At 35.1% G+C, this 14,754-nt stretch overlaps 2 protein-coding genes across 12 annotated transcripts in view; one reads left to right on the top strand and one right to left on the bottom strand.

Moving 5' to 3' along the window:
• Positions 1 to 14,754, bottom strand: part of CFAP47 (cilia and flagella associated protein 47) — a 348,805-nt gene that overhangs the window by 216,429 nt on the left and 117,622 nt on the right. For 10 of the 11 annotated variants that reach the window (XM_053971830.1, XM_053971838.1, XM_053971829.1 and 7 more), the window contains 3 exons: positions 11,627 to 11,770; positions 9,931 to 10,104; positions 466 to 577 (listed from right to left, as the gene is read on the bottom strand). In XM_053971830.1, the coding sequence (XP_053827805.1) occupies positions 466 to 577; positions 9,931 to 10,104; positions 11,627 to 11,770 (430 nt within the window). The remainder of the gene's footprint in view (positions 1 to 465; positions 578 to 9,930; positions 10,105 to 11,626; positions 11,771 to 14,754) is intronic. The other variant, XM_053971836.1, reaches the window with a different exon arrangement.
• XK (X-linked Kx blood group antigen, Kell and VPS13A binding protein) overlaps positions 10,711 to 14,754 on the top strand; it is a 280,007-nt gene continuing 275,963 nt past the window's right edge. Inside the window, exon 1 of the mRNA XM_053971846.1 lies at positions 10,711 to 10,723. The gene's annotated coding sequence lies outside the window, so the exon portion shown is untranslated. The remainder of the gene's footprint in view (positions 10,724 to 14,754) is intronic.

Raw genomic sequence — 14,754 nt, 5'->3', positions numbered from 1 at the left:
AAGAAAGAACTGAGTTCACTGCATTCTAGTTATACTCTTGCCTTGTGGTCAACAGATTGAACATTAATTAAGGGAAAAAATAAAATTCTGGTCTCTGCCATTACATTTTTTGTTCTGTTAGTGCTAACATATCTAAAGGGATTCAACGGTTTTGGAAAATTAAATTTAGATCCACAAACTTAGTGATAACTCAAAAATCGTTATCTCCTATTTAGTCAACTTTCATGAGACCAATTAAAAGCATAAAGTTCTTCATATGCTGGCATTTTTGAAGAACCTGACCACACATTTAGCAGTAAGATAGCTTTAAAAATAAAAATATGAGCCAGCTTAAAAACCTGGATCACCAGTAATGACAACCTTATTTCCAGAAGGTCATGCAGAAAAAATGCAAGCATTAGGTGTAAGGAGATTTAACCCGCTAATTTATGGGGATATTTTATGTATTTGACTTCTAAACAGTACCTTGAAAGACTCCTCGTCTGCAGGGAGATATGCTCAAAGTGTAAGCAGCAGTGTCCTCTGGGTTGACAGTTATATCAGGGGCACCACTCAGCATTGAGAGATTGGAATACACCTGGGGAAGACAAATCACATAGAGGAAAACTCATCAAAAGCAAGTAACTTGCAAGAACACCATAGAGACAATATCCATTCTACCTGCTTTGCAGAGTAGAATAGAAAATATGGTATCAGTAAATCCTAAATTTTATGCAAATATACATAAGAATATACACTATAAGACAAATGCTAGTATATACAGATCATAGCAAGCACAAATTTTGAAGTCATTGCTCAAGATGATCAAAAGTATATTGCTCAGACCATGGAACTGCTTACATATGCAGAGATTTGTACAGTTAGGCCCTTAATATTTTACATACATTTTCATTAGAAAAATAACAAAGAGATTCAGCAGTACTGATCCACCTAAATAGACAGAGCAAAGAAAAATCTGAAGTGGCATTTTAACATCAATTGCTATACCTCAGCTGATATAAACTGTTCTTTTTGATATGTCATATTTTGTAAATGACACATACACATGGCATGCATGGTAACTCTCAGGGCAATGTAGAGACCAATAGAATTTTCACATGCAGAACTTCAGATTTTGCAAACTGTAAACCTCATTGCAAGAATATAGGGTGAGTATTTTTTAATTGCATCTAATTTATTTCTCTCTTGTGCAGAGTTGCTACAGAGGAATTCTCTGAGCAGCTGCTCATGGTGATGCCTTAGGATTTTAGCTTTTATATTTTTCAAATCCTGTAGTGCATCAGTATATGACTCTAAACTCCATATAGAGTGTTAGTTAACTGTCTTCACTTTTGGTCAGACAAAGCAATCCTTCTAGGCCTGAAATTCAAGGACACCCTATTGCCTCAGACCCTGAAAAGTATAAATAAAGTGAATTTTATTTATTGTCCAGGGGGACAAACTGGGGGAATATGACTTGATTACCTGAAGCTGTAATTGGAGGATTAACCCCTGATATGTAAATGGACCAAACTGAAAAACTCATGACCATGGTCCATTTTGTGTGTAGCCCCTTGGGGAGGCTTCGTCTGCCCTTAATGTACCTGAAGGCCCTTCATCAAATACATCTGATTTTATTCTCTTAATTCTGTCTGGCCTCTGTTTTTAGGTAAGCCAGGAAAAGGCATCAGTGGAAGATGCAGAGCTGGCCTGTCAAGCATCCAAGTGGATACTTGAATTCTACAAAGATTTCTTTTGCAACACTCACAGCATTAGCTGCACATCCATTTTTAAAGTGAACATATTTTCTTATTATTTTCTGTAGAAAATAAGCCAGTTCTTAATCCTTCTTTTCTTCAGATACAGATAATCATTGCCTACAATGCATTCTCTCTCTGTGGTATTTATGTTACTGTAATTCTTTTTTCAGGTGGTTGTTCTTTTAATCTAGAATTTCTATACAAAGTAACAGATAAAAAATCCTGTAAAGCAACAGTCTTCATCTTCCCCAATAAATCTACATTTCAAACTGGATATTAAAAGTCCAGCAACCAGAAAGAATAAGAAAAGACTACTTGGCAAGAGGAAACAAAAGGCTAAAAAAGAGACAGATGAAAAGACTTGTTGAATTGGCACTTGGAGAAAAATAACTGGAAAAAAAATCTTTAGGTTGTCAACAAAGAGCAAAACATAGGAAAGGTGGGGCTGTTTCAAACTGCAGATGGCGAAGACTCATTTATTAAGATATAAACAATAAATTAGTCACACTCCTACATTTATAGACTCTTCCATTTCAGTTTACAATGAATGTACACAAGAGTAAAGGATAAATACCTAAAAATACAGCTAGGATAATAGAAATGACTGCAAATTACCAGGGATAGAAATAAGATTAGTTAAAATGAGTTTTCTATTTAAGGAAAAAGTTACATGGAGACAGAAACAGAAGTAGGATAAATGTGATTAATTTAAATTGGATAAAAAGCAGAAGGGTAGGGTAATACAGTTCTATCAAAGACTGGACATATCAGACAAATTTCTACCAAAAGATGTCAAAGTAAAAGGAACACTACTGGCATGGTTGAGTATAATAAACATTAAATACTTATGGATTGCTGATGAGTAAATATGGACTGGAATTTTGATTTTCAGTCATTCAAGAGACATTTTGGACACTTTTTCATAGCAGTGAACTAACAGAAGCTTAATTATTTTAAAGTGAAGTATTTAATCTTAAGGAAGCAACTATATAACCAAATAGGAAAAAGTTGAGTAGAAGCAATGAAATGATGTCAGTACACACATGGCCACTGTTCCAGTGCTTGAATCCAGATCCTGTATCAAGAGACATGAAGGAATTCTCCCTTCCCTGTCCTGCATCAGATTAAATCTTTTGGGATCAGATGCTCACTAAAACTCGTACATAACTGATGCTGACCTCAGTCTGCTGTCACCTTTTCAACTGCAGTCATTAAACTTGTGTTCCTCAAGCTGCTCGCTATTCCAGAGCTATAACATAAATATTCACCATCTTATTAAGGAATCGCCCCATTCATTTACCAACCCTATTTGTCTCTGTTATTTAAGTTAGTCACACCTCAGCCAATCTCCAAGCACAAGTGGTCACAACAAAACAGTCTCCTACTTCCAACCTCCTGAGAAGGTTTATGGTTGTGACAGACATCACTCACCAGGTACTGCTCATGTGTTCCTTAAATAGAATTTTGCCTTGCTCCAATGGCCACGTGATTTATCAGCTGTTACTGAGACTAATTAAATGATCAACCACAGATGACAAATGGATACTAAAAGTGCATGCCCACGCTTGCCCATGCACCAGGCAATTTATCCTAATATCAGAATTCATACAGAGAATCATTCTCATTTGTTCACAGACATTTGGAATTCTAATATGGCATAATGTTGCATAACATGTCTCTGCTAACTGCAGGTCTATTACAAAATATATCCAGGAATACTCAGAAAAAGTTGGAGAATTTAAAAGTACACATAGGGGAAAGTCCAGAAATTGCAGATTTATACAACAATAAGTAGTTGCAAAGATTTTGTAAGTTTAGAGGAAAGCTTTGAGTGAAGCAACAAAAGAATTTATACATAGTAAGCTTTAAGTTAACTTTGTCCTGAATATCAGAGAGAGAGCTATGTCTTATTAAAATTCATTTTTATGAGGATTCTATGTAAGAACAGGACACATTTTTAGTCACAGATGTAGCACTGAATAACCTTATATCCTGTAATAATCTAAAATACTGTGTTCCTAAAGGTACCTTAATATACATAACAAAATCTTCTATGAATCACTATTGTTAGGCAAATACATTTTGAAGGAAGAAAATAGGGCATAAATTGGGGTGCTTTTATCAATAACAAAAATAATATTGATTTATGAGCTATTCAGCCTTAGTCAATATATGGAATTACTTCTCCCAGTTAGTGGGAGAGGCAGTTTGTCAGCATCTGTCCTGATGTGCAACCAGAGAATGATGAACAATTACAGGCAGATTAACCAGAAGCCACACCAAGGGTGGGGTTGCAGATATTTGTACTTCCACACAGCATTTATACTGAGAGAAACAGGCAGATCAGCAGATAAACACTGAGGAACACACAAAATTTATCAGGCATAAATAATTGCATAAATAATAAATAATAGTTTCTTAAAATATGTTACATCACTATCACTCAGGAAACTAGAATTGCAGAATAACTCAATGGAGCCAAAATGTAAATTATTATTAAAGTTATCATTGTGACCCTGCACAACATTTGCTCAATTCAATCCATACCCAAGGATTTGGTTTTTAAATTTTAGTATTCTCCATTTTCTTATATATCAAGTCATTATTTATGCACAGCCAGAAAGTATAAATGGAGTATATGTATAAAATGCTGCAATTAAAAACAAATTTATCAGTCACTGGTTTGAAAACTCATTCTGCAGAACTCTAATATGGCTATTTAACATGAACAGAAATGGAAAACCAAATTTCAAAATTACAGTAACTTTTTCCAGAGCTGAATAACCAAATAAGCAGAACTCGAAAACCTTCAAGGCAAAGTGATGAATGGATGTAAGAATATAATCAAATATACTTAAGCTTCATTGTGTCTTAGTATAACAAAGTTAGACAGTAATATGTTCAAGGTTTCCATTTAAAAATTGTTTCTCAGGTCTGTTTAACAATATTGAGAAGTTCTACGTAGCAAAAAGCTAATGCTCTTTGACCCTAGGCCAGAACCCGATCTGTAGGAGTCCCTGATCAATCTGATAACCAGACTCTTTACAAAACTCTCCAGAATAGCAGTTTTCCAAAACAAGCCCCCATTACTTTCCCTCACCCACATTTCAGTGCAAACTTTCCAAATTCCTGAGTCACTAGGAACACATTTAATTCTTGCAATCACTCTTATTTTGCCATCAGCATGTTATCACACTGAAGTAAAACATCTTTGCATTGCACTGAGGATATTCCCCAAATATTTCCTGCCTGTTGAGCAGCAGTCTGGAGTTCTACATAATGAAGAATGCTACATAATCCAGATTTGTTCCTAAACCAGGCCACTTGTCAAGACCACTAACACATTCCAAGTAACAAATTTGACCTAAGACCTTACTATGCCTTTAATTGATCTAAAAAATTCACAACTAGTCATCAAAAAAACACCTGGCAACAACTACAGTTATTCTTAAATTCTGTAGACCTTTGAACCATTCATTATTGCTATGAAGATTGCCTTTTCTTTAGTGAAAAGAGCCCTGTTACAGAAATTCTGGTTTATCAACCATTCCACTGGTTGATACAGTGGAAGCCACAGGAATTGAAATTGGAAGGACAGATAAAAATTGAAGCATTATGGAATACACAGATCCACTTGTTGTTAAAGAATATAAACTTGACCTTGAACAATCAGGTTACTGCACTTGCACAGAATTTATTCTCAGAAAAGCTCAGATACATTACCAAACAAGGGTTAGGCTAAACAGGAAAGCCCCTCATTAAAGGTTTATGGCAAATAATTTTATTACTGTGAGGCATTTTTCACAAATAGCTAACCTTCATGACATTGTCTTGGTGACATTGTAAAAACTCAGAATAGATATATAGAGAATAGATGTAAACACACTGAAAAACAGGGGATTTCAATTTTTTTTCATTATGTATTTATTCTACAATTTTATAAAATACTAATGCCTGAAAGGTAATTTAACTGGGTCTTGAGATTCCTCCAGAGAGTTTACTTTAATGACATCTATTTTGAACAGCCATGAGGAAAACAGTTGCACAGTTTTATATTTTTATTGCAAAACCATGCCTTGAAAGAATTAGGCACCTTTATAGCTAAAGTTTCTATCAAAGGTATCATTAGAAGGAGCCTTCAACACATCAGACAATTATTTATATCCAGTTGAAAGAGATTTATATAAATAAACAAGAAAATTGCATAAAAAGTTTTGTCATGAGACCGAGAGATTGGATTTTCATAAAAATGCTTTACACTTCCCCCCTTGTCGGAGGAATTTAATGTAATTTTACAGACATAAAAATCCATTTACACTGCAGTCACTTACCTTCTATTAATTCACCACCAGAGAAGATGTGCTCTCTGGCTGATGCTATATATGCACAAATTCTTTATGTATTCTGTTGTGATTTTTTTTTTCATATGCAGGAGTAAGTTAATCACAAGGAAGACTATTTTTTGTAAGATCCCCTAAAACCAACCATGAAGACCACAGTGGCAGCAGTTCCCTAAGGTTTACACATTAATCAGTAGAGAAGAATTCATAAAACCATTCACATTTTTCAAGGGAATTTATGGAAATTGCCTTTTTAATCACAGAAAGCTTTGTGAGCACTGAAAGTGTTTTGCTTAGAAGTTTTAAAAGCAGACTGATGGAGTCATGCACATGATCTCCACTGAATTGCAAAGGCACTTCTTCCCTCCCCAGCTCCAGCTCCACACTAATGGTTGCACAGACAATCAAACCACATATATAAAAATTATTGCTGCCCCAGACATAAACCCTCTGTATATGATTGAAAAGGCAAAAAACAATATTCAGCTGGAAGAGGGCTGTCTTCCTGCAGTAAAGGCAAGGATTATTTCCCTCTTCTTCCTTCCAGACTTAAATTTCATTTTAAATAGTCACTATTGCAGCAGTACCCTCATTTTGGCTTAGGCTATTAGAAAAATACAGCAAATATGAGAATCAGAGTAGCATATATATAACGTAATTTTATTTTTTAATGAAATTAGGTTTTTTGTTAAGTTTATAGTTTAATATATTCAATAGTGAAGCTAAATTTACACTTCCAAGACAAAATTACCCAAGTATTAGTTCAGCTAAATTACTTCATCGTGCAGTAAATCGTTTATGGACGTGCCTGTAAATTATTATGTTTGTCAGCTACTGGCACATCTCATACCATTCTTGATATAGGTTGAGCTTTATTACTTCAGTAAATGAAATTCTTGTGTTCTTTTTTTTTTATATATCATGTGCATCCCAGTTAATCTATGAGAAATTATTTTATATGGTGGAGATATACTCCAGCAATGCAGGGTGTATGGGGCATATCAACCAACCAATTCAATAATGAAGATACTCATTGGCCCACAAAATTATAAAATATCCCATCAACAACACATCCAAAACTATTACTTCCTGTATTATCTTTGCTCTGTCTGCTAGGACTGACAACATTGCCTCTATCTAACCACCAACTTAGCTACAGCACAATATAGAAAACTGTCAAAGATGCTGGATTAAACAGGAGGAGTTACTGGGCTGCCAGCAACTGCTCCCAGGGGAAACACAAACAAAGACGAAACCAGTGTTCTGCTTCACAACAGACTACCCAGATATTACAGTAATCAGGCAGCATGGAATGAACAACAGCAACAAAATTATAGTAACTTCTTTTTCCTGTTGCCATTTGTGCTATACACATCTGAGTAAGTAAAGTTTATTTGGCATTTCCAACAAGGCTGTGGGTCACAATTCCCTCTTAGAGGAGGTTTTCTGCGTTCCTCTAATAACTACAGATACTTGTGATCATGTTCTGGATTTAGTGATTAAATCCTTATTTACAGGCAGACTGTTTTGGAAATAAAAGCAAGCAAACTATCTTTGCTCACTCCAATAGCACAAGACAGTACATGACATCTGCTGGAGAGTGCTGGAATTGATTGTTTGCTTTGTGGAGGGGACAGCTTCCAGACTCCAGCAGGCTTTGTAACCATGCCTTTCCCAGCAATTCCAGCCCACCTTGCTTCAACAACTGTTCTGCAACTGCTCCTGGGTAAGAACCTTGCACAGAGAAAATGCATTGTTCACACTGAGTAATTTATTATATGCACACATGCATGAAATAGCTGACCTTACTATTTCTCTCCCAAAGGTCCCATAGCAAAAAGAGCACACACAGTTGGAGTGTCAAGCAGTATTTCACAGAGATGAAAAAAGCACATCACAAACCAACCAAAACTAGATTTCAAGGCCCAGAGAACACCCTCAAGGAGATCAAAGTTCAGTCAGACAGAGCTCACCCTGATATAGTTCCAACTATCATAAATTCATTTAATGCAATATTTCTGAAAAATACATACAATGAATAATTTTAATGTATTCATTTTGAAGTTTGTTATTTCTGTACCTTTCACTTACATTGGCACAAAAAAAAAATTGAGTTCACACAAAATAGGAAAGCAGAAAAAATAGTTCTGTTGCCAAAAACATTCACTTCTTCCAGAGATAAAAGTACAAATATATCAGAAATGCAAATGCATTCACATCTAAAAAACTCAACTTTTGAAAATAAAAATGTCAAAGCTGGTGATGCCCAAAGAATTAATTTCTTACTTTGTTTTGGGGATGATAGCGAGGCAAAAAAAAATAGGAATATGAACCCAGACCTTTCTGTGATATATGAAGTTACTAAATGTAGACTGACCTGTGTAAGTGGAAACCTGGAAAACTGGAGACTAGCAAGAAGACATCCAAGGAAGGATTTTCACACTGGTATGAATTATCATTACTTAATTAGTAATTTCTTAATTACTTCACTGCTGCTGGTATATACATGATCTCTCTTTATATCATATGGTCAAATCATTCATTACCATTACCTTTCTATTTGAATAAAGCATCATTTGGACCTACTGGCACCAAGACAGAGAACAAAATCACTCAGTTTGCAATTCCACACTAGTCAGCCAGTCAGATTTTATCTTCTAGCATATACACTGTCCCATTTTCAACCCTTGCACAGAAGAAAAACTAAATATATATATTTACGAATGCTGAAAATTGTTAGCTGGCACTCCCCTGCATTGCTTCAATAGATGGAGCCATCCTGGCAAACATTGTATGGTCATAATGTCTGGATGCTAGCTACTCTAGATTTAAATGCCATGATAGAGTCACAAATATGGATTTTCTTGAGCAAAGTCCAAGATGTTCCTGCTCTAGGAACTTCTCTGCAGCTGAGAAGAAAAGCAGAATTTCATCTTCATTGCCCTAATGTACCTTCTGCCTCTGCTGGCACAGGACATGGGATCCAAGACACAGGTACAGAAGGTGAGGAATGCTAGAGGAATAGTTTTATCACTTCAAAATTAAACATACAGACAAGATAAATAGTAGCAAAATTATGCTATTTCAGTAATACAACAGTGTTTTTAAATAGGAAAATGTGTTTGTGTAAACACTGTTATAAAATGTAGTTATTGGAAAGTATGAAAAATAATTATTATATTTAATAGTAAAAATATGTTCTTGAGCAAGGAAATCAATAAAATTGTATTCCTTAAGAATTTTTATTAACTTCCTCAGTGACCCATTGCCTTTCAACAACTCCAGTGATTACTTCTGGATTTTCTACCACCACACAAAGCATTCCCACAAAGCAACTTCCTCCAACACTGCTGAAACAACAGCTGGGCAATAGACAGTAACTGGGCCAGGCCACTGGAAATTCATGTATAGTGAGCTCAAGCTGAAATCCTTCCCTTAGGAGGATATAATTTTCATCCTTTTCATATAATATTCAATATTTTATGAAGAGTTTAGGAACCCAGTCATTCTCAGGCCCCTGCTCTGATTTCAAAACTGATGGACTTGGCCACAGGTTTCAAATCATTGGAGAAGGAAAGACTTGCAAATGAACACAGAACAACTGTATGAGTGTTGTCCCCTCAGACTAAAACATGAATAAATCTTTTTTCCCATCAAGCATACAGTAAAATCATACACTATCTCACAGATTTCCTGACTATAAACATATCCATATACTATGAACTATTGAAAATTTTCTCATGGATACATGAATTTTATTAGTCTGCAATTACCGTAATTGTTGCTACCATAATACATAATGTATCAGTCCTTGTCAGAAAAATATTTGTCAAATTGTTGCAAAAAATTACCTTGTATTTTAGCATCTTCTTGGTATAATTGTGCACCCATAAGATTTTATGAGCGACTTTTCCCACTTGGCACTCTACCACAATGGAATCCTGAGGCAGAGGTTTCTTCCCTATTCCCTTAAGACTAAAGATGTTCTGAGTTCCAGCTGTAACATTTCTCAGAATAAGCCTTCCCTATGACAAAGAAAGGAGAAAAAAGAAGTTGTTTCATTACTGTACAAGTCCCCTTTGGCTGCCAAAGGAACTCCTTTAGTTTATTTATCTCAAACCTAGGTGGCTCAGAGTGCTTACAAGAAAGGGCTCCTATTGACTTTCCTAGTTCTTTAATAAACCCATTGCTAAACAGAGAAGTAAACCAGAGAAACAAAACCTTTTATTTTAAATTTTTCTAAACTACAAAATTCAACAACATATAGTTTTCATATTTCTAGGTTTTCTACTTTTTGGCTTCTTCTTGAAAAACAAACTCTCAGAGAACATATGATCTCATGCCTCCTTGTCTCCCATATAATATTTAACTTTGCTCATTGAGTGTTTCCACCTTCACCTGTCCTATGAGCACAGGGCTGAGCCTGGAGAAAGGGAGACTCAAGGAAACTGCATTGCTCTCTACAAACACCTGGAAGGAGCTTGTAGTGAGGTGGGGACAGGTCTCTTCTCTATGTCTCAAGTGAAAGGTTGAAAGGAAATGGCCTTAAGTTGTGCCAGGAGAGGTTCAGATTAGACTTCAGAAAGAGGTTTTTACTGAAAGAGTGGTTGGGCATTGGAATAAGTTTTCAAGGGAAGTGGTGGAGTCACCATCTCAAGAGGCATCTGGATGTGACACTTGGGACATGGTTGAGGGGTGACTATGGTGATGTTGGGTTGACAGCTGGACTAGATAATCTTGGAGGTCTCTTCCAACCTGGATGATTTTGTGATTCAGCTAAAATGTTCTCCATAATCATTTGTCATCAAAGGATTCAGGGCTTTTTTCTTTTAATAATTTTATAATACTGGCTGCCTAAACTGCATTATATTTGGTTGGTAACACACGCAGGAGGGTTACTTGTGCTTCAAAGAACATTTTCTTCATCTTTGGCAGTTCACATATTTCAACTTGCAGTCAAAATCTCTCAGCTGGGACACAGACAAAACCACAAATACAGCTTCTTGCTAAAGGTGTTATAGCCTTTGCTCTGCTTGTCATTTTAGCATTTGGAATAGTGATTACTCTGATGGCAAAAGCAGCTGTGAAATGGTGGCTTAACTTGTAAATAAAGTACTCATCACATAAATTAATTTGTGATGTAGGCATGCAATGAGAAATACTACCCAATTATTTAGGTAATTAAATACAATTTAAGTATTTGAATTCAGAATAACAACGTATATTTTTGTGTTAAAACTTTTACAGAATAACTGTAGGATTGAAGGATTTTGTAGAAATGAATAGAATTGAAGAATATAATAGAAAATTAAATAAAGAAGACCTGAAAAAATGTGGTGGGGAAATCTATCATACCTAATCATAAGCTTTACAAAGTTAGTTCATTTGTGTTTTTACTTCAGATAGTAGTAAATCTTACCCTTTATTTCTCTCAAGCAGATGCTTTAATATTAGCAACTGCTTAAACACTTTCATAATTTGGATACTGGGGATAATTTTATTGGTGAAAGCATCCTTTTCCAATGTTGAAACTCATTTCTCTCTTACCATTATTACACACTCAGCAACCGGCTTGAACGTGATTGGATATGGAACTGTTCCACCTACGGGCACATTTATTACACGAGGGCCATGAAAACACTGTCCTTCCAAAACTGCTTCAAACCTCCAGTCCGCACTGGATATGTTACTCTGAAAGATGTAAATCAAAGATGTCAATTAGATTGTGCATTTAAATTTTTTTTAATGTTCATTTCAGCTTTCATTTGCAGCTATCACTGCATCAGAGGACAATACTCATTTGCTCCAAGTACTGGCTCAGAGTGCCTTTGGGAAGAATAAAAGCAGTGTATTTTAAAAATGAAATAAGCTAATAATAAATCTGTTATTCCTAGCAGCCAGAGGTACAGAACCCCTGTTTTCAGTAGCAATACTGTCAGCAGGAATACTGATTAGAAAACATGAGCATGATCTAGCAAATGGTCAAGATGGAATTTTTAAGTATCATTATAAACATTTACAAGTATCTGTATGATGCTGTTTAATGCTTGGCAAAATTCTGTTCCTATACCATCTGTAAAAAATCTTGGTGCATCCCTTTTAATTGCTGATGTGGTATGCTGGCACATATTGCCTCATTTGGCCACTGCAGTGTCAGTCAGGATCAGTCTTCTGAATTGAGAATTCCATCTCCAAAGGAGAATTTACAGTCCTGTATTCTCAGAATCTGGTCCTTCAAGAGACTAAGCTACTTTAAAGAATGCCTATCCTGACCAATATGAGCCTGAGCCTATTTAAGACACATGTTTATCTTGCACCCAGATGTATCACAAGACTGCTTGATTATTGTAAAAAGTGGGATATTTCATAATACGTGCTTAGAGGCTGCCTAAAAGTAGTAAAACTAAAATAATGCTATTCAGCCTCCTACTATTTGAAAGAACCAGATGACCAAACATCCAGTCTGGAAAAAAGAAAATTAACACTCATCTGAAAGATAAAATAAACTGCCACTCATGAGCTAATTTATGCCTTGTCAAATAGAGAAGATTAATCTCATCTGATCTATAAAAAAGGAGGTAATCTTTTGACCTATAATGGTCTTCATCCATGGAAAATTGTATACAAACATCAGAGATAAAGAATGGATTTCAGGGAATAGAGATGATACTCCTGTCTTTGTTTCTGTCTATGAAAGTCTCAGGAACAAAGAACCTGTGGTCATAAGAGGTAAGCCAGAGCTAACCACATCTACAGTACCATATAGCTAAGGTTTGATCAATATTTGTGATTAATGCTTCAATGTTAGCTGTTAAATTTCCCAGTAGCTGAGCATATATGCCTGCATGGAATGTTGAGGTTTGTGTAGTGCCTCAGTTTTACCAAAAACTTGCATCATCACGTCTCCAATTCTGTAATAACAATGACATCATCTCTGGTAGAAAACACAAAAGAAAAAAGTATGATGTCCTTGTGCCAAGGATAAAATGAAAAGGAAAACAAGACAACAAAAGGAGGTTTTTTTTTTTTACTATCATGCTTTTTTATCTCCACAATATTCAAAAGCTTTATCCTTTTGAAAACCAGCTGGCCAGGTGTAAAATTGACAAGTCATCACTTGCTGCTAATCTAACATTTTAAAACTTGGGATAGAGGAAAAACATCATCAGGATTGGTCTAGGTTTTAGAGGAGGGCCATGAAAATTTGGGTGCTTAAGTTGTTTTATTTTCAGTGATTTCTAGTACAATCGGTATCAGATGTTTCCTTTATCCAAAGAGTGATGATTACATCAATATGTAACACAAATATTTCTTATTAATCTCTAACACAAAAATTTGTCATCTGGAGAAATGTAGTTGACAAACATGGTCATTGTGATATTCTTTTGTAACAAATCTTTCTAACAGCATGAATTTGTCTACAAGTGTTTTCTAAAGAAAGACATTAAGGACAATCATCAACATTAGGAAGTTAAAATAAAATATTTGTTAAATTCTACTCCCTTATACTTGTTCATTAATGGCTTTAATTAATTAATTAATCATCTAATTCCTACAAGATCTCTGCTTAATGTAAAATCTCATCCAAAGCCTGTCAAGTGAATTAATTTAAACACAATTAATGTTAAGGGAGTCAGAATCTCCTCACAGGATTGTAGGTGATTAAACCCAAGGTACCTAATAATTGTATTGGACCTATACCTGGAGAGTTTGAAAGGCAGAGATGGAGCAGTTACATTCATCTCATGCTTGAGAAAATCATGGAAACTCCAAAAGAAACCAATCACAGATCTCAGATTCAGCTGGGTTCTTATTCTGTTCCTGTCACTAATTCACAGTGTGGCTTTAAGCTGACCAGCTGACCATTTAATTTGTTCCATTTATAAAGTGTTCCACCTAACAGACATTATGACTGTTTGCTTGTGTCTGTAAGAAGTGCTTTGAGCACTAAATATTTGGTTCAAGAAACTAATTTTAGCAGATTGAATAACTCCATCTTTAGTTCCACAATGAGCATATCTTTTTCCACTGAATATATAAGAAAATTTAAATGACAAATACAATACTGCTAATAAAAATATAAAAATATGGGAAATTTTCTGGTAGATAGAGAAGCTCCAAGTAGAAGGAGTGTATATAGAAATGTAAAGTATCTAACTCCTAAAAAGTGAACTCTGAAGTGAAAAATAAATCCATCAGAAGAATAAAGCAAATCTGTTTAGGAAGTGTCTGTTTAAACAAGGTAGGAAATCCCCTTACCTTTCTCTGTTATGTATCAGTTCTTTTTAGGCTAATGTAACACTCAAAAAAATCAGTGTTTAATACATAAATTATTAATATATTAAAACTTGTGTGCAAGAAGAGATAGCATTGTAATATGGTTTCCTTTAATTTTCTTTTTTCCTTTCTGATGTACTAGTTTTTGTATACTCTCAATATTTGACAGAGCATTCAGCATGGTCTTTCCCAGATATTCAGTCTTCTTGTTTGAATCTGCCCCCACTCTTTTGACTACAAAATCTCAGAATAATTTCTCTATAAATTAGCTCACTAGTATTCCTTAGTGGCTCTACAATCAAAAGGACATAGACGAAACTGTAGTTCAGCTCTCAGGAAATCTTTTCCTGGTTCTATCTCTTAAAGAATCTTTATTCCTTCTCTCACAGCTTAAGTTT

Source organism: Vidua macroura, chromosome 2 (genome assembly GCF_024509145.1).
Source record: "Vidua macroura isolate BioBank_ID:100142 chromosome 2, ASM2450914v1, whole genome shotgun sequence".
In the NCBI taxonomy this organism is placed as follows: Eukaryota; Metazoa; Chordata; class Aves; order Passeriformes; family Viduidae; genus Vidua; species Vidua macroura.
This window is presented reverse-complemented; position numbering and strand designations above follow the sequence as displayed.